At 40.8% G+C, this 17842-nt stretch overlaps 1 protein-coding gene across 1 annotated transcript; it reads right to left on the bottom strand.

Annotated features, from left to right (window-relative positions):
* Positions 1-33: 33 nt before the first annotated feature.
* LOC106926973 (cysteine/serine-rich nuclear protein 1) lies at positions 34-10059 on the bottom strand. The gene is made up of 5 exons (XM_015002208.2): positions 9932-10059; positions 6191-6441; positions 4193-4455; positions 3807-4109; positions 34-2795 (listed from the first exon to the last, which is right to left on the bottom strand). Exons 2-5 carry the CDS (start codon positions 6411-6413, stop codon positions 1908-1910), a joined length of 1677 nt encoding a protein of 558 aa, XP_014857694.2. The 5' UTR covers positions 6414-6441; positions 9932-10059; the 3' UTR covers positions 34-1907.
* Between the last annotated feature and the right edge of the window lie 7783 nt (positions 10060-17842).

The raw sequence follows: 17842 nt of genomic DNA on the forward strand, positions 1-17842 counted from the left end.
TTTCAGAAAACAAAATGCAGATGCACTCCATAGTTTAAAAAAGGAAACATTTGTTTTAATGAATCATTGCTCTGTTAACAATAGCACAATATTTATATTTGGCCTTTTTTTTTTTCAAATATATTATTTAAAGATCTCTAAACATTATGCATCACATACAAAATCCATGACTATCCACTGAACAATTACAGAGCTACATAAGTCAACACTACAGCTGAAGCAGATTTTATTAGACACTGCTGTAAACATGGCGTCAATGGTTGCGGCAGAACACTGAAACGGGAGGAATTACAGAGCTTATAGCAGCCGACATATTTACATATCGGGGAAAAAAAGTACATCGGCTGCATTTGTTTTTGGTATTGCTCAAACAGACGGACCAGAAATGCTTCACAGGAACTAAAGCAACAATTAATCTTGGGTCAGCATGAAATTCGCACAGTATAATAACCTTGCGCAAAAACACCACAGTGTCACGGCATTTAAACAACAAAAATGTATGCTAGATGTGTAATATGATGCACTTTCCTTTAAAACGGGAAAGCTTATTTGAGCAAGAAGTAGAAAAAGTAGGGAAACCCTTTATTAAGCCAGCGAGTAAAAAAAGGCATAGTCCACACGTAGCCAGATTTCCGGGGAAATAAATTCATTTCCATACGTTTTGGCATTTCATCTACACAAAAACTCAGTTTTATACTATTAAAAACAAATGTTTATACAAACTCCGACCAAAGTAGAGATTTGACATGGGTCCCACGCATTACAGTCTGCGAAAAAATAATGTGCAAATATATCCACATACTTGATTCCCAACCGACATCGTCTTGTGTTTTAACTAAATACGCTATTTAATAGTGGTTCAAACTATAAATGAACCTCCTGGCGCCATGTTTGATTCCTAACAGGAAATCGCAGATGTAAGCTCAGATATGTTTTAACTTTGCGCTACACTGCCCCCTAAGGGTTTGGCGTGGTTAAAACAACGCTCCGGGTCGGAACTGAGTACGAGTAGGTTCTTGTTGAAAACTTTTCTGAAACCGATCCCGTGTGTACGATATGATTTTTAAACGACGTGGTAGAGATATACGTTTTTATAAAGACATGGCTACGTGTGTACAAGGCCTAAAATTCACTCTTCGCACTTTCATAAGCGTCTCATTGAAAGGGCTAACCGCTAACCGGGCCAGGCGTACTAACCATAAGATGTTTTCTGTACTGTGGAATAAAAATGTCTGCTGTAAAAAAAGAACAAATAAAGCTTTAAATATGGAGTCTATAGGACCATCTGACACACCACTGCTTTCATACACTCAAAGGTAAAGGAAAAGTACTGTTTCTCGACTCGAACTGTTGCCATTACAATACTAGTTATTATTCTGATGTAAACTCTGCCATTTTTACCAGTTAATAATTATGTCACCTTTTTATGAGTTACCACTCATAAAAATAATCACTGATTAAATAAATAAATACGTATCGGCCCAGTAAACAAGTACTCAGAGTATGTTCTGGGAAATAATCAGAGTGATGTGAGAATGATTCCCAAATCCAGCAGAGCACAGTTTATCCTAATCCAGAGAGTTGCTGTTTTAATTAATATGCTACAACACCTAGCTCTTCATTGCATGTGATAATGCATTGCAGTTCATATGCGTACTTTGTGCATGATATTGTTGGTCATGGTATAAATTAAATACATCCCTTTACAATTTTATTTTAAGGAATTAATAAAAATTTTGCTAATTATTCAAGTGTGATTTCTCTTGAAAATAACTTTCAGGCAAAAATAATATTCCATAGGGAAAAATAGGTCTTTGCATTTAGAAATTATTATAAATAGTTGTTTTGTTAAAAAAGCACTAATGTGGGCGTTTTATGAAATTGGCTATGAAAGCGGAGTGTCTGAATCAGCCAATCAGAGACTCTAGGAGCTGGGTGCTCGACTCCTGCGGTGGTAAATTCACCGAGCTAAACAGCTGGAAGTGCTGGAAGCTGTCAGAGTGTCTGTGCTCTTTGAAGGAGCTGTGCAGCGGTCCGGAGGGGTAGTCTCTGTGGAAGAACTCCAGGTCGGAGTCAGAGGAGAGGCTCAGGTCCATGTATCCACTGAAGGAGTAACCCACGGTGGGAGACGGCGTGTTAGGGAAGTCCTCGAAAGAGTCCTCGTTGAAAAAGTCTCTGGATTGATTGGCGTTCTCGTCGAGATAGTTCCTGCTGGCGTCAATGTTGTCTGCAAGCGCAACGGGCAAATGTGGTGTGTCGTCATCGTCTTCTGCGTTTGCAGAGCTGCATCTGTGCCGGTTTTGGGCACACGAGAAGAAGTTCTTATTGCCAGAGTCATGGGTCAAATCTGCATCTCTGTCCGGAAGAGTGTGGGTCCCGCTGAAGAATTGTCCTGTGTCGCATTCGGAGGAGGAGAGGGAGGATTCGGACATGTCGCTGCTGCAGCTGTTCTCCTCAACGACCAGCTGGTCCGGGATGCAGCGGAAAGAAGGAACGGCAGGCATGGCAAAAGGAAGCAGGTCCTCCTCTAGGCCGGACCTGAATGGACACCTGCTCTCCTGCGTGTTCTGCTCTGTGTTGGACTCATTGTGTCCTGAACAGTCTCTGAGCTCCTCGGTCACGACCGCCTGCTCCCCCGAGATGAGTGTTTCACGTCGTAGTCGCCTCTGCAGCTCCAGCCTCATGAGCGTATGGATGTAATGAGTCTGAACACGCCGGGCATCGAACTCGATGCGCCCCTGAACGTTTCCGCAGCTGTCCTTGGTGCAGCCGCAGGGGAAGTTGAAGCGGTCCACCTGTTGGTCAAAGGAAAACAGTCTGTGAATTCATCAAATTCATCATTCGTTAACAAATTTGCCTTGTATGATTTGCACGGTATCTTCTAGTTTCAGGAGGTCAAATTTAAGACTTAAAGACCCTTTTTTAATGTAGTTTGAATTAAATTTAAGACTAAAACTAAATATAGGGAATGGTTGGGAGATTGTGCTCTATTACTAAAACTATCTATTTGGCTTTGTGGAAATGGTAGAGGCACAAAGGATAGTTAGCTGCTGGTAGCCTCGACCGCCTTGAGTCACAGAATGCAATGAAGATGTTGCGTGCGAACCAAATTTTTGCTTGACATAAAAAGTCCCAGGAGAAAAACAACTACATGAAATAGTTCTGCCATGAAAAATGTAAGACTTGTGAATAACATGCTTAAGGCCAAATTGCACTTTTTAAAAATGAATTAAAGGCAGTAATTTTGGACAAAGAAATTTAAGACTTTTTAAGGGTGCGTGGACACCCTGGCTTTAGAGCTCACTGCTGTCCAGCACACTACGGATACAAGTTAGCGACTAACGAGTTAATCTAAAGCTGATTGATCTTATTAATGGACTGACTATTAATTGAGCTGTCATGCAGCTCCACTGAATGAGCGCTGAGGTTATAGCTTAAGGAACTTGTGGAGTGTTTACATTTCAAAACAGAGCCGCAACAACGGCCATTTTGCATTCCACACTGGACTCTGTTTGGACCGTTTCCCTTTTCTGTTCTGGCCCCGCCATCTTTGTTTCTGTATCAACTAGTTTATTTAAGAATGACCAGCAGCGCCCTCTTCCGAATGGTGGCCAAATTACAACACTAAAGAAGGTCAAAGCAGACATTACAAGTTAATCAACTGGAACTTATTTTAATCTAATAAACCATTAATCGACATTTGCATCCCTGTTGTATACATATCTTTTTTTCAGATTTTGTTAATATTTTCCCAAGACTTTGAGGTCCGTAACAAAAACGCGACTTGTTGCAAGTCAGTGTTGTACCTGGCACTTGATGCCCGCCTGACTGCAGGCGCAGGTCTCCGGCTCGCAGAAGCCCCGACAGTCGCAGCCACAGGCCTCCCTGGAGAGCCGCAGAGCATGAAGCTGCCTCTTCTCCTCCTTGTCGATGACCTTTGCCCCCGCCGCCAGGAGGAGAGCCTGTCGCTGTTTGGAAGAGAACGGCTGAAGGTAGCCTCCGTCCTCCAAATCCGACTCACTAACATGAACGTCAGGGTCTCCACCCAGAACTTGATCCGTCGTCAGCTTCTCCGCTTCGATTTGGTCGACGGCTCCGCTTATGATCAGCTGGAATCAAACACAGCAGCGGCTCTAGTTAGGAGAAACGTTGTGAGCGAGACCAGTGCAAAGCTGAGATCAAGAGCACTCACTTGGTGTTTTAGTGCCTCAAATCTCTCTTGAATTAGTTTCTCCCTGTGCCTCTCTCTGCGCCTGCTGCGCTGCTCCACTGCATGCTCGTCAACGGTGTACCTTCGGAGGGCGCTGTGTTTGCGCACCATGCCCAGGGTGGCACCTCCTCTACTGGGTACGCTGGTGAAGCCCTGGCAGCGGGGGAAGCTGAACACCGTCACCTGGTCGAAGCGCACGCTGCTCGGCCTTTTTGAGAGCTTCGGCTTCTTCAGGATGGGCCAAACTGCTCAGGTTTAAAAAGAGAAAAAAACATCACAAACATTAGATAAAGCAGTGAGCATTCTATGCAGAGACATATCTGCAAATAAAAACAAAATATATACCGCAAGTATTACTTATTAAAACCACAAGCCTCACAGATTTCATGTGTGTAATCTAAGTTTTAACACTATCAGCTCTGCTAGCTGAACATTTTCATTGTCTTTTCCATGCTTAATATTGTTTTTCTCATTCTTTCCGTTTTGTTTTTGATTTGGCTGCCTCACCTTTTTATTTATAGTACAGTAATACACTTGGCGTCTGCAATTTCTGGCCAAAACGTTGAAAACCATGTATCATTTTCCACTGCATGGCGAGAAATTTATTAGCACTGTGGTGTTTTGGCAAGAAGATTCTCGGCTTCAGTCCCAGATAAGGTTAGGAGAAAGTTCAAGGATTATGAATAATTTTATATTGCATTGTAAATAAGCTGCCCATCCACAAAATTAGTGGTTCAGCTCAGCCTCAGATACATACAGATAGATGTGTAAAGCTTACAGATAATCACTATGCAAGCACAATTGAAATAAAACAAAAAATCTTCAACGGACTGATGAAGAACAAGTCTGACTTTTGCTGAAACCTTTGTAATTTCCAAAGCGGCCACTAGGGGGTGCTTGGCTTCATTTGGGGTCAACAGTTGAACACAAGTGAAAAGGAAATGCCAAGAAAGGCTTGTGTAAACAAGTAACCGATCAGCTGCAGAAAGCAGATGAACTTCTTCTTCCTTTTATTTGTCTCTGCAAAGTAATCTTTGCAGTCTGCGACAGCGTCCGTCGGGTCAGAGTTTGACCTCAGCAACAACATGAAGCACATCCAAGTCTGAACACCCGGCAGCAATACGTGAAGGAAAGCGAGCCCAGCTGGTTGACTTGGTATCATCTGCTCTGTTTGTCTGAACACATCCAGTCTAAATCTGTTAATCCTTGACTGTGCCGTATTGGCGGTGTTTGTCCTGAGGAAGAGATTACTGTAACCTTTCTGAAAACATCTCCATAACCCCGGTGTTTGTTTCCACGCCAGTGTCCACACTGAGCCTCACTCTTCCCTCATTTTTTTGGGTTTTTGGTGCAGAACTAGCCATGCTTTATTCTTAATATGATGGATTTAGATCTTCTTGTTCTTCTTGTTTATATTCGCTTTTTTTCTGTTTTTATTTCCTTCCTCTCTAAATAGTCGAGTTTGCTTCTTGCTTTTGTGAGGTTTATTTCAGCTCTCCGCAGAGGGAAGGAAGTAATTGGGGCTTTATTTGTTTGGGAGTTTTATTTTTCGCCTTTTTCATTTATCATTTTAATATATTATTTTTGCGACATCATTCGTGTTTAAATATGTCTCCAGTTCGAGATTGAACAGGGTAAATTACGCCGCTGATGAGTGACGGCGAGAGCGGCCTCCTATCTAAACGAAGCCATTTGATGCGATTTGTTTAAAATGATCCTGCTATTCAAATTGATCCCACTACTTCTTATTGCTCAAGCAAATGATCTACGCTCTGCAGGAGCCGGCCCCTCTCTGCGCATCTTATCTGCAACGGGGCTTAAAGGCTGGCCTTTTAAATATATCAGTCAGTCATAACTTCTGCTCCAGGTTGATAAGAGACACTCCTATAAAACGCTGGTGAGGAAACGCGCCGATAAGGAAGGAGGTTTGCATTATTTGAAAGACGAGGGGAGGGGAACAAACGCGAGCGGGAGACTTACTGGGCGATCCAGAGGCTGACGCAGGACTGTGAGGTGTGAAGTCGTGGTTCTCGGAGGAGCTTCCCTCCCCGTCCGACTCCCACTCGGAGGAGGCAGGAGAGGAGAGAGAAGATGGAGAAGCAGAAGAAGAAGAAGAAGAGGAGGAGGAGAAGGAGGAGGAGGGAGGGGAGTAGCAGGGATTTTCCTCTACTTCTGCAAACTTCCTCTTAAGGATGTCTCTCATTGTTTGGCTGTGGCGGTTCCTAAACGTTCTGCAAGAACACAGAAGAAACAAAAACACAGGTTTAAATAACTTAACATTGTGTTGAAATAAATGTGCAGCCTAATAATGGAGGAGGAGGAGGAGGAGGAGGAGGAGGAGGAGGAGGAGGAGGAGGAGGAGGAGGAGGAGGAGGAGGAGGAGGAGGAGGAGGAGGAGGAGGAGGAGGAGGAATTTTTGGATTTCAAATTGAAGTGCTTCAAAGTCCTAGAAATACCAAAGTTAGTATCCTGTAGCAAAACACACTGCTGCCCCTCCCCAACCTGCTATTGCATACTTTCTTCTTGTGCATTAATCCAAAACGTGTTTTATTTATTATAGGATCTGCTATGCTGAAAAGCTTTTAAAGATCAATGCTAATGGTAATTTTTGACACATGTAGCATCTGATAAACCCTTTTAAAATATATAGGTCCCAGCGTTTATAGGACACAAAAAAAATATTCACTTTGTTTTTTTGTTTTTTTTTTTCATGTTGAAATTAAGTTGTATTAACAAAAAATAAAATTTTAAGGATTCAGTTTCAGAAATCCAGTGAGGATTTGGTATTCCTGGTAAGAACTTTACCTAATACGAGCATCTAAATTTAAGGTGGTTTATTTTTATTATTTTTACTTGTGTCTATTTATCAAAGATACAATAACACATTAATTTTATAGAAAATATTATTCCAACTGTAAAATTAATGTCACATAAGAAGAAATAATTGATGCTTTTTTGCTGGAATAAAATCAGTTAGACCATGTTTAAATGTGTATATTTTTTTCTTTATCACTGTATTTTTAGTCAAAGTTATGATACTGTAACAGTCTCATATCAGTGAACAATGACACTAAATATGCTTTGCACTTTTTTTTTTTTTTTTTTGCAAGTGACAATTTCAGGAATGAGAAGCACTTCCTGGTGGAGCCGGTTCCCAGCCACCAGTTTGTTTAGGCTAATTCGATCTTGATAGTGATTTACCTAGAAACCAAACGTGTTTCACAAGCTAACTCGGAAAATCCTCCTCTCAATTACAACTAGCCGAGCACTTAGGAGAAGTAGCAGCGACAGAGCAACTTCACGACTCTTCTTTCGTTTCCGTGCAGAGTAATTAACATTCCAGTGATTCCTTAAGTTTCTTTCTTTTTTTTTTTTTGTGAAGAATACATGGAAACGGAGCGTCCAGCGGTTGCATGCTCAGGGCTGGGCGATCAAGAGGCTGCTATTTTTGGATACGAACATGGAAAACAGATCCAAACAGGAGCGCTTTGAGGGAAACAGATCTTAGCCGAAGAGAGTGCTGAAAGAAAGGGCCGTCAGAGAACAATGAACGATTTCCCACGGTGAAAGTTACTGATTGATGTTGGGCTGAAACGAAACAGACAAACTGATTTCCTAATGTAATGCAGCCTCAATTTAAACTAGTTTGTCTGATTACACAATCACAACAGAGTGAAACCTAAGGTCCAAATTTGATTTCTATTTACAACATTTCTTTTTTTAATAATGGCACGTCATTCTGTTTGCTATCACACTTTTGGAGAAAAACAGCAAACAAAAAACAAATGTACTGCCATCTTACAATCTAATATGAGTAGAGATGCACTAATCAGGCTTTTTTTATTTTAAAAAACAACAACTAGAAAACAAGATTATAACCTTTTATGAATCAAAGCACATGTCTTTATATGTATCTACAATTTAATAAACTAAAATGGTAAAAATGGTGAGAGGTCTTAGTTTTAATGCTTTTAATGAATTGGTAAGTATTCAGTGTTAAACTTGCACACCACCAGGGCCGGATTTAGAAGAATAAGGGCTCGTGGGCTGAAGCCCGTTTTGGTGCCATAATTCCAGAAAAAATAAATAAAAATCTTTTATTCATGCAAATCACAAAGCATTAATAGGTAGGCCTGTACATTTGATTGATTGGTTTAAAATGTCCAGTAAATGTCTTCATGTTGAACTTGAAAATATGATAAACTTAAAATATTTGAGTCAAGTTTAAATTTATAAAAATCCAACACTAAAAAACAAACATCACATGTGAAATAAGCATATGACTTTGTAAAACATATACAGCATACACACTTATTTTTGGGCGCCCCTCTTTCCTCCAAAAATCTTGGTGCCCTGAGTTACTGCCCTTGTAAGCCTTTTCTAAAGTCTGGTTTATCACATCACCAATTCAACTTAATTTCCCTTTGGGATTAATAAATTACATTTGTATTTGAATTCCATTGAAAGACGGTCGACTCTAATCTGTGGCTGCTTGATTGTTTCACCTCTGAACAAATGTACAGCTTGTACAAAGGAGCTAAAATAGATAATTCACTTATTATAAAGGAAAGCATAACATAGCTCAGTATGAATTAACGGCCATTATCTTGCCCTAAGTAGTGCATAACAGGTAGGGCTTTCTGGTGACTTGAATCAGTGAGACTGTGTGTGTGTGTGTGTGTGTGTGTGTGTGCGTGTGTGTGTGTGTGTGTGTGTGTGTGTGTGTGTGTGTATTAACAGAAGACAATGTCCTGGATTCATTGTTAAAAAAAAACAGAGGTGAAACAAGAGACAACTCAGTCAGCTTCTTTGGGAAGAACACTCAAACAGTGAATCTCCCTGCATGACAGTGTTTTTATCTCTCCTGTGAAACAAATGTTTCCACAGATTTAACACAAAAGAAACAGTGGCAGCATTTCCAATTAATACTGCGGCACAGAGTAAGTGTAAGGACAGCCTCCTGTCCCAGTTCCATCCCATTTATTACATATCTGACAGAGCAGAAAGACTCGCTGCACATCTAGGTATCCACTGAGACCGCATCAATAATTTAAAGGTTCAAAGCAGCGGCGGCAGCGCACAGTGCACGTGCGCGTGCACGTGAACCAGAAGACCGACTGTCAATAAATTCATGTTCTGACGACGTTACACTGTTACATTACTGAGAATTACTTCTTCTTCTTTTTTTCCTTTCGCGTTCCCTGCAGGAATGTTGCGCGCATGTCACACTGGGTTTGCACTGAAGCAGCGCAGGGGTCGTTTCCTGTTTGGCATAATAACAGTCATTAGGCAGCTGACCTCCTGACCTTTTCGCCGAGGAACACGCACACACACTCACACACACTCGCACATACTGGGTTCATGTCAGCTACAATGACAACAGTGTTCCCCGCTTTCTGTACGCCACAAACACTGCTGTGCCACAGGCTCCATTTAAAACTGGGCACATTTCCAAAAAGACGGCTCCACAGCACCACAGTCATAAACTTCTTGAAACAAGAGGTGGAAGTTTCTCTAAAGTCCATATGTTTATTTTAATCATAAAAACTGTACAATTGCCAATAATTACCAATTAATTGCCCATAAATCATATTCACTTTAGCTACATAATTATCATTAAAACGATTAGGCAACTATGGGTTGAACAAATTACAAACTGTAACACTGAGGAATACAAGCGCATTACGCTTGTATTCCTATATATTTTTTGTAGTTACTTACCATAAAGTAAAGACGAGCATGCTAGTGAAGAAGCTCTGAGACTGTCACGAAGTTACAGCTCTCGGCTGCCGTCGGGCCAGCTGAGCATTTTGTTCTGTTTATGTGAAGCTGCACAGTAGTACTAGTGTGAATATGAGAGAACTGGCTGGGAGCAGCCAAAGACACAGGCTGTCTCAAGATAGTTCACCGTTCTGAAACCGCCTGGAATCTCGCACCTGCGCACAACTGCCCAGGTCGTTAGCTATGCTAACAGCAACATTACCGCTTTCTGTGAATCACGACTAAACGATAAAATATTGTTAGACCTCAAAAACATTTTGACAGTTTAATCTTAATGTTAGACTTTAGCTAGAGCTAAAGAATACCGAAACCTTTACATTTTTCTAAATTACATTTATCGCAAAGCCAGGTTAAGCGAAGCAGGAAGCGCCGCGCAGAGCCTCCTCTTGTTTGGGACCTGTCCTTCTGTGTGTCTTATCTGTCTGTCCTGACGCAGGCTGTGACACACGCAGAGGCGGTAGACACTCATGACTCTCGGTGCTGCCCACAGATTCCTGTCTGTTGTGTTCACACTGGAGCAGTTTGCACCAGTAATGACGAGCTAGTAAATAAAGAACCTTTAACCCTCCAGCTGGTGACTGGGAAAACAGCCCAGGGTTTTTACTCACCTCTTCTGTTTGCTTGCTCCCTTTAACTTAAAGTGAAAAAGAGGCTCACTGATATTTAGAAGATGTTAATAAATTTGTAGTAACGATTGTGAGTGAAATATAGCAATTTAATTAGATTGAGAACAGCGTTTTATCTGTCCAAAAGGATTTTAACGGGATGGTTACTGATATTCTTGGGTGATACACAAAAGCTAGAAAGTGTTTCGGGATTTTTTAGTTTTTTTGGTAAAATTTCAATGACAGCTCTTCAAAATCATAAGTGAAACATAAAAAGTTTTATATTCGTCATTATAACTTTGAACAATATCATTCATGTTTGCAAGCACCTATCAGACCCAATAAATTAGATTGACTAAAAAGTCAACTTATTTCAAGAACTTTATCCCTAATTGAAACACATTATATGGATTAATTGCACACAGATGGATGCTTGAAAGCTTTTATTTCTGTTATGATGTTATGCTGTTTTTTTACAGCTAAAAAAACATTACATTTCAAATTTAAATTGGTCGGATAACATTTAAAATTGATGTAATCCGACCAATAAAACAAATATTTTAAAAACAGAAATGTGGGCTTAACATAAGTTTAATACCTGTTTAAAGGTTGAAATTTTGTATATCATATTCTAGTTTACTGAATATGACTGTATATGCTGTATGTACCCAAAACCCACTGACTGGATATGCTTTTTTTGCGTCCATATTTAACTTAATATCCCAAGCAATCTGAGTAACACTGTTGAATCGTTTGATGAAAAAGGCAAAGAGCTTGACACAACTTCAACTTCTGTCTTTGTCTCCGTGATAATCCACATGAGACAGGACTCTCATGTCATCTTCAATCGATCGATCTATATTTATGCAGCACTTTATACACCCAAAGTGACCAATGTGCACTAGGTATAAGTTAAACATGGCCAGATAGACGAAAAATAGGAAAATGAAGATCTACTGATAGTTGAGTGGCAAGATGAAAGCCATTGTTAGAAGAAAGCAATAACAGATTTTACTTAAATTTTATCATTTATGGGGCTCAGAAAATACATGAATTGTTGGTAAAGAAGTCCAGTTTGTTTATTATTCCCATAGGGGACATGTCCGAAGCCCCCCAAACCTGTCATGAATCTGGTGATTAAGCACTTGTTTCTGGTGACACACTCTCCCTGGTATTGGTGCTGGTTTTTTGAAACATGATTCCTCTAACGCCGCCGTTCCAAAAACTCCAGGAAGTCTCCTTCGGCGAAGAGGCGCTGCAGATGGAAACACGGATTATGGATGTTGGTGTAAATCCGCAGAATCTTTTTGCTCAAAGAAATCCTATTTTCAGATTTTCGTGTTATGCTTTATAAACAAATGCCAACGTGACTGAAGTTTATTTATGCACATGACAGTGCCAGGGGGAGAAATTTCAGTGCAAACACACACCAAAAAAAAGAGAAAAAAAGAAAAAACTAGTGAGTGGAGAAAATTAAAGGATTAACATTCCAGTGAATCTGCTTTTAAAGATAATCACAGGCTACTCTGCAGAAAGAAAAATGAAGCTGAGCTCTCGAGAAGACAGACACAGAGTGCATCAGATAAACAGATGGGTAGACAGATGAAGGGAAAGACTAAAACACCAAATGAGCCTGTGGTTTGACCTCCACGTCGATACGCCTCACTCCGACAAGTTAAATAAAAAGAAATTGCTCTGGGCACCTAAGTATCTGTTAGTCCAAATACTCTGACCAGAGGATGGACAGACAGCCTGCTGACCTCAGCTCTCCGTGTAAGTGTGTTACGAGAGAGTGACCCACTTTAGATGGGATCACTACAGTGCACTGCACTCGCTTCGCTCCGCTGTCAGCGACCTGCATGAGGAGTAAACACCAGGGAGAGAGACAGAAGGAGGATCAGTACAGTGAAACAGCACAAACAGGTAGCAACACGCGGTGGACTTTTAGCAACACCGCAGCTAATCCACGCCGTGCATCTTGGTGCGACTCACTCGTAGCACATGATCAAAGAGTTCTGTTAGGCTTTGAGGCTATTTATAGGACAATTGCACAGCCTGGACCAAAAATACATCTGTGCAATACAGTTGGAGTTTCCTGTTGCCCAAGCAGCCTGTCACACTGTGACTTGCATGTGTCCTAATGTGTCAGGAAGGGGGGTGAAGTGGGGGTGGATCCTTTTTTTAGCCTGCGCTCTTACAGCGCAAAGAGAACAGAAACGAGTCATGGTGGAAAATTAATGGGTTGCTTCAGACTGAATGGAGTTAGACCAGCAGTGGCATATGTACAGTGACTGTTTTGCTTATCAACTATATTAGCGTAACAACGAAAGTGTCAACTGATCCAGACTCCTGACCAGATTTCTTAACATGTCTGTCAGTGATGTCACTGCTGCTTTTTCGTGGTTGTTCGTACATCCTTTAAAAGTCTTAAATTCATGCATCTAAAATTAAGGACTTAAAATATCATAAATTTATTTTAAAAATGGAATATGGTATTAATTACATTAATCACAGGTTGCAGCAAGGCTATTAACCTTGTATGTGTATTTTTTTTTCCTTTCTCACAAACAGACATCTTCATTGTGTTCTGTGACTGGAGGCAGTCGAGGTTATAAACAGAATAAAAAGAAGAATAAATAAGTAAATAAGTAAGTAAATAAATCTTTATTATATCTATGGTAAAGGCTACTGGGAACTAGCTGCTAATACACCCTGGCTAGCTAGCCTATCTGCGTCTGTCATGGGTAATTGCAAATTTATCAGCAATTGACCGGACAACACTACCCAGACTAGGTTAGGTGCATTCTGGGTAAAAAAAATAAAATAAAATAAAACTTTTAAGCTTGACACTACGAAGGGTTTTGCTGCGCTAGATTGTAAAACGGCAGCATTTTACAATCTAGCGCAATCTGTGCCTTAAATTTCATTCAAGGCACAGTGCAAGTGGCTGCGTCTGTATGATAATTATTTTAAAAAGAAGTTTCATTCAAGTTGCCACTGAAAGTTGCCAACTTTGACTTGCTAAAACTTGCAGATACCCTGTGTTTCTCAACACTGGCACACACAGAGATCTATTCAGTGCCTATTAATCCTATCTGCAACGAGAGCAAACCACAAGTGGGCTTTCAGTCCACATTACGTAACCTTACATTTAACCTACATTCTGGCTGCTGCTCAGGTTGCTGCCTGCCTGCCTGTTGTAGCCCGATTTCCTCAGTCAAGCTGTGCCAGCGATGGCCCACATACAGTCGCGTACTGACAAAGTCTGACAGGGCTTCGGGGCAAGTAAAAGTCTGCCCCAGTTCCGTTCCTGTTTCCTGTGAACGCGACTTCAGGGGTTTACCCTGCTTCCTGGACCACACCACTCGCTCTCAGTTTTCTCTCCAGGAAGCGTCGGGGTTGTTCTGTGATGGAGTCGGGAAAATAAAATTCCCTGTTGCCCCTGATACAACGGAGGGACGGAAAGAAGGAGATTTCTAAAGGCTTCTGATGTCACACTTTAACAGTTGTCACCATGGACACCGAGCAGATATAAACCGAGGGTTTCTATTTTAGAGGGAATGTGATGAATCACCAGCTTGCTTCCATCAGCAGCATTGTGAGCATCAGTACCGTCATCATTTCATCATGGCAACGTGAGTGTAATCCTTTGCATCACAGGAGAACAGATGAATCGATGCAGCCCTTTTCAAAAGTATTCGTGCCCCTTAAACTTTTCCACATTTTCTCCTGTTACCACAAAGTGCTTAACTGCGAAGTGAAAGAAAAATGTTGAATGATTTTCAAATTTATTTTACAATAAAATCTAAACAGCATGGTGTGCTTTTTGCAACTTTCTTTTGGTGTATGCCTCTACCTCTGCACGTCCGAGGCCTGTATTTTTTTATGCTTGGCCCTTCTTCTTTGCAACATAGCTCAAACCCAATCAAACTGGATGGACAACAGGTTTTACGTCTCACATTTTTTGCACTGAAAATTTTTTATCCTCAGCACTTGTAACTCATAAATGCATCACAGCATCAGGATATAGATTTTCAGGATGCAATGCACTTCTGTCATCCTGACAGCCGGATGATATTCGGCAGTGCCGTCAGTGCTGTCTTCTTGTTATAGGTGGACACACTGTTTGTGTACTTGCAGCCATAAATACACCACTGTTTCCAGAGGACAAATGTGACTGTAAACCGACGTTGGTTCCCATCAGCTAGATTTAAAGGTCAGGTCCGAGATCTCTTATTAAAGGGCATGTATTATTCAAAAGTCACATTTTACACATTTTTGTACTTCCATTTGGATCGCAACTTCTTAAAAAAAAAACACCCACTTGGTTTTTGGCAATAAGTTAATGTTTTTTTTGGTGTATGGAAAATGAATTGTTTCAAAAACCTCCTGAATGTCATATCACAGATCAACAAACACTGCATGTTACCTAGCAACCCAAGTAAAGTCCAGTCTATTATCTAGCAGAGCGGAGCTGCAGCTCCTCTGGTTGGCTATTTTAACATTGTATGCGCTGTACAATGGCTGCTGGAAAAGACAAGTGTTTTGCTGTTGTACAGAAACCACTTGCTGCATAATTGTTGGTTCTGGAGGAGTCTCCATTTCTGCTTTTCAAAGATGCAGGTTGTAAATTGCGTATCTGTTTGCTGGCATTTTCACATGCCAGTGTAAATGTTGAGTTGGGGAACGTGGCCAGCAGCTTATTTGGATTTAAAGTGACAAGACGCCCTAAAACAACTCATTCTAAAACAGAGCTCAAAACCAACAGAAATGAACAGAGTGAAACCTCATTATCCATTCATTTTGTGCAAAAAAAAAAAAATGCAATAAATATAGCACATAGATATATCCTAACTTGTCCAGGAAAGCATAACATATCATCACTGAATACAAAAAATGTTACTAGGAAATGCTTTGCAATTCTCCACTCTAAAAAGCCCATTATCATTTTTTTCTGGAAGCCTTTAAACGACACTTGAAAGCAAAAATAATACATGAGAATGTCTCTGTAGTTTCAAAATGTCAACTGATAAAGACGTGGATCAAATTTCCACCTAGTGACAGTTTAAGTGCTGTGACATCTGCCTTTGTTTGGTCTGAAGAGGTGGTGAAACCGAGAGCTTCCTGTGACTCTAATGGCTTGGACTGGATCTGTGCCAAGTGTATCAGCATCTTACTACTTATTCCCCCGTGCAACACGGCTTCACATGTTCACATAAAAGGCATCCATGCTCAGCTGTTGACTGTAGACAGTTAATTGCATGAAGAAAAAACAAAAAGGCACATCTTGGCAGCATGTCCTTGCGGTGTAAAACACCATCCAGGCATCACGACGCTGCAGAAGCGAGAACAGCTGCAGCCCACGTTCCAAAGTAGGTTACACAACTTAAAAACTTTCAACTGAAATGATCTTATCTGGCTGTACGTGAGCAGCTCAAGCTGAAACAACAAAGCAGCAGCATGAATGGGTCTGACACCCCTCCTCCAACAATGAGCCTCTTGTCAACAAGAGAGCTGCGGTGACCTTTCTTATAAACTTTCGAACTCGGACATGAGATGCATTGTGGGGACTAAAGGCTTTGCCATCACACACAAAATTTAAGTTCGTCACTGATTAGAGATGGATTTCTTCCCTCTGCAGTTTAGCTATGCACCTGCACTTCAGAGTAATGGAGTTATTAGCGTGAGCCTGGCTGTCAGTCGTAGTCTAGGAGCTCCTGTTTTCTCTCTGGCTCCCAGCGCAGCGTGCTCTGCTCTCGGTGGCGCTCACATGCGGCTCCATGTGAGCCTCCTGCAGGAACATGCAGCAGCTGGAGGAAGGAGACCTGCTCTGTTGTCAGCTGTTTGAGCCAGAACTGACTGCTCTGTGAAACTGAGAGTGGGTGAGCTCTGGGTGACTCCCCACCTCCCCTCCTCAAATGTTCATTGCCCTTCTTCTTCTCCACTGCAGCTGGGAAAACACATGCAGAACAAACAGACAAGGAGTCTCTCATTTAGCTCAGCAATGGAGTCCCTTGTCAAGTAGTTATGTATTTGCTGGAGGCACCAAAGCGGATCTGGAAAATAGAAACTAAACTTTTATGCTTGGGTATCATTTATAGCCTTAAATCGGCTGTGAAGTGCACATCCATGCACGTGGCATACAGAACAATAATAATTATTTTAAAAAAACCCACGAAAAATAATGCTCTGTCTGTTAACAAACAACAGACAAGCAACATGACTGCCTTTTTCATGGGAGCAGTCATGTTGGTTTGGCGCCATCTCCTGGTCAATGAAGGAAACAACAACCATATGCCCAGTATCTCTTTTATTTATTTATTTTTCTGAATACCACATTTTATTGCTGTCTAGAACACTATTTTACCTTTAGGTTTGTTAAATCAACTATCTAACAAGAAAAAAAAAACCTGAGAGAATATTACAAGTATTTTCATTTTTTGTAGAAGTTTTTCAATTATCCAATAACAACAACAAAAAAAGAAAAATTGCAAAACCCTACATTTGTTCTTATGTGTATATTAAAAAATCATGAGTTGGTTCTTTATCATTTTTATCTACAGTTATTAAGAACCATTGTTGAATGTCCAAAGAGGCATCGCCTCAGTGAACCGAATATTACAATACATTGAAGATGTAAAATCTTATCAAGTAAATTGTTTTAACATTAAATTCATGTCCCATTCAACATGAACATGAAAGATCAATAGTCAGATGTCTTGAGCTTTCTTTGACACCTGAACAAGGAAGGGTGTCTTCTAAAACGTCTCCTGGGTCAAGCACAGGTTGAAAAGATGCTAAAGAACCAAGCACAGAGAATATTTCCGAACAAACAGCCTCACGAAGGCCAAGAAACACAAATGACAGGCCAGGAAAAAAGACACTACAAAATATTATCTCAAGCTTAGAACATCGTTTATAGTCAATCACCTACATCAAAGCCACCATGTAACTCTAGGAGAATCCGAATAGGCCATTTTGAACCATCTGTGTCTGGAAAAAAAGGCTTGATTGACTGAAGTATTAGTTTCTAAAAATGAGCTCTTCTTTCACTGAAGAGTGGCGCAAAGAAAGTCATTGTCAGGGAGTCACGAGAGATTCCATTTGTAATTTTCCACAAGCTATACTGAAGGCAGAAAACATGAGGAAGATGACGCCCTCCTTAAATGAGAGCATTTTTTAACTTTTTAGACTCCATCAATACATTATCCCCACTTAGGCTAGAAGCTAGCCTGGTAAAACGAAG

Source organism: Poecilia mexicana, unplaced genomic scaffold (assembly GCF_051168715.1).
Source record: "Poecilia mexicana isolate PSO_F unplaced genomic scaffold, ASM5116871v1 scaffold_17, whole genome shotgun sequence".
In the NCBI taxonomy this organism is placed as follows: domain Eukaryota; kingdom Metazoa; phylum Chordata; class Actinopteri; order Cyprinodontiformes; family Poeciliidae; genus Poecilia; species Poecilia mexicana.

Coding starts and splice junctions, on each gene's coding strand:
- LOC106926973 (XM_015002208.2), bottom strand. CDS start 6,413: ATGAGAGACATCCTTAAGAGGAAGTTTGCAGAAGTAGAGGAAAATCCC. Junction 4,110..4,192: donor TTGAGGCACTAAAACACCAA/GTGAGTGCTCTT, acceptor GTTTGATTCCAG/CTGATCATAAGCGGAGCCGT. Junction 2,796..3,806: donor AGGCGGGCATCAAGTGCCAG/GTACAACACTGA, acceptor TTTGACCAACAG/GTGGACCGCTTCAACTTCCC.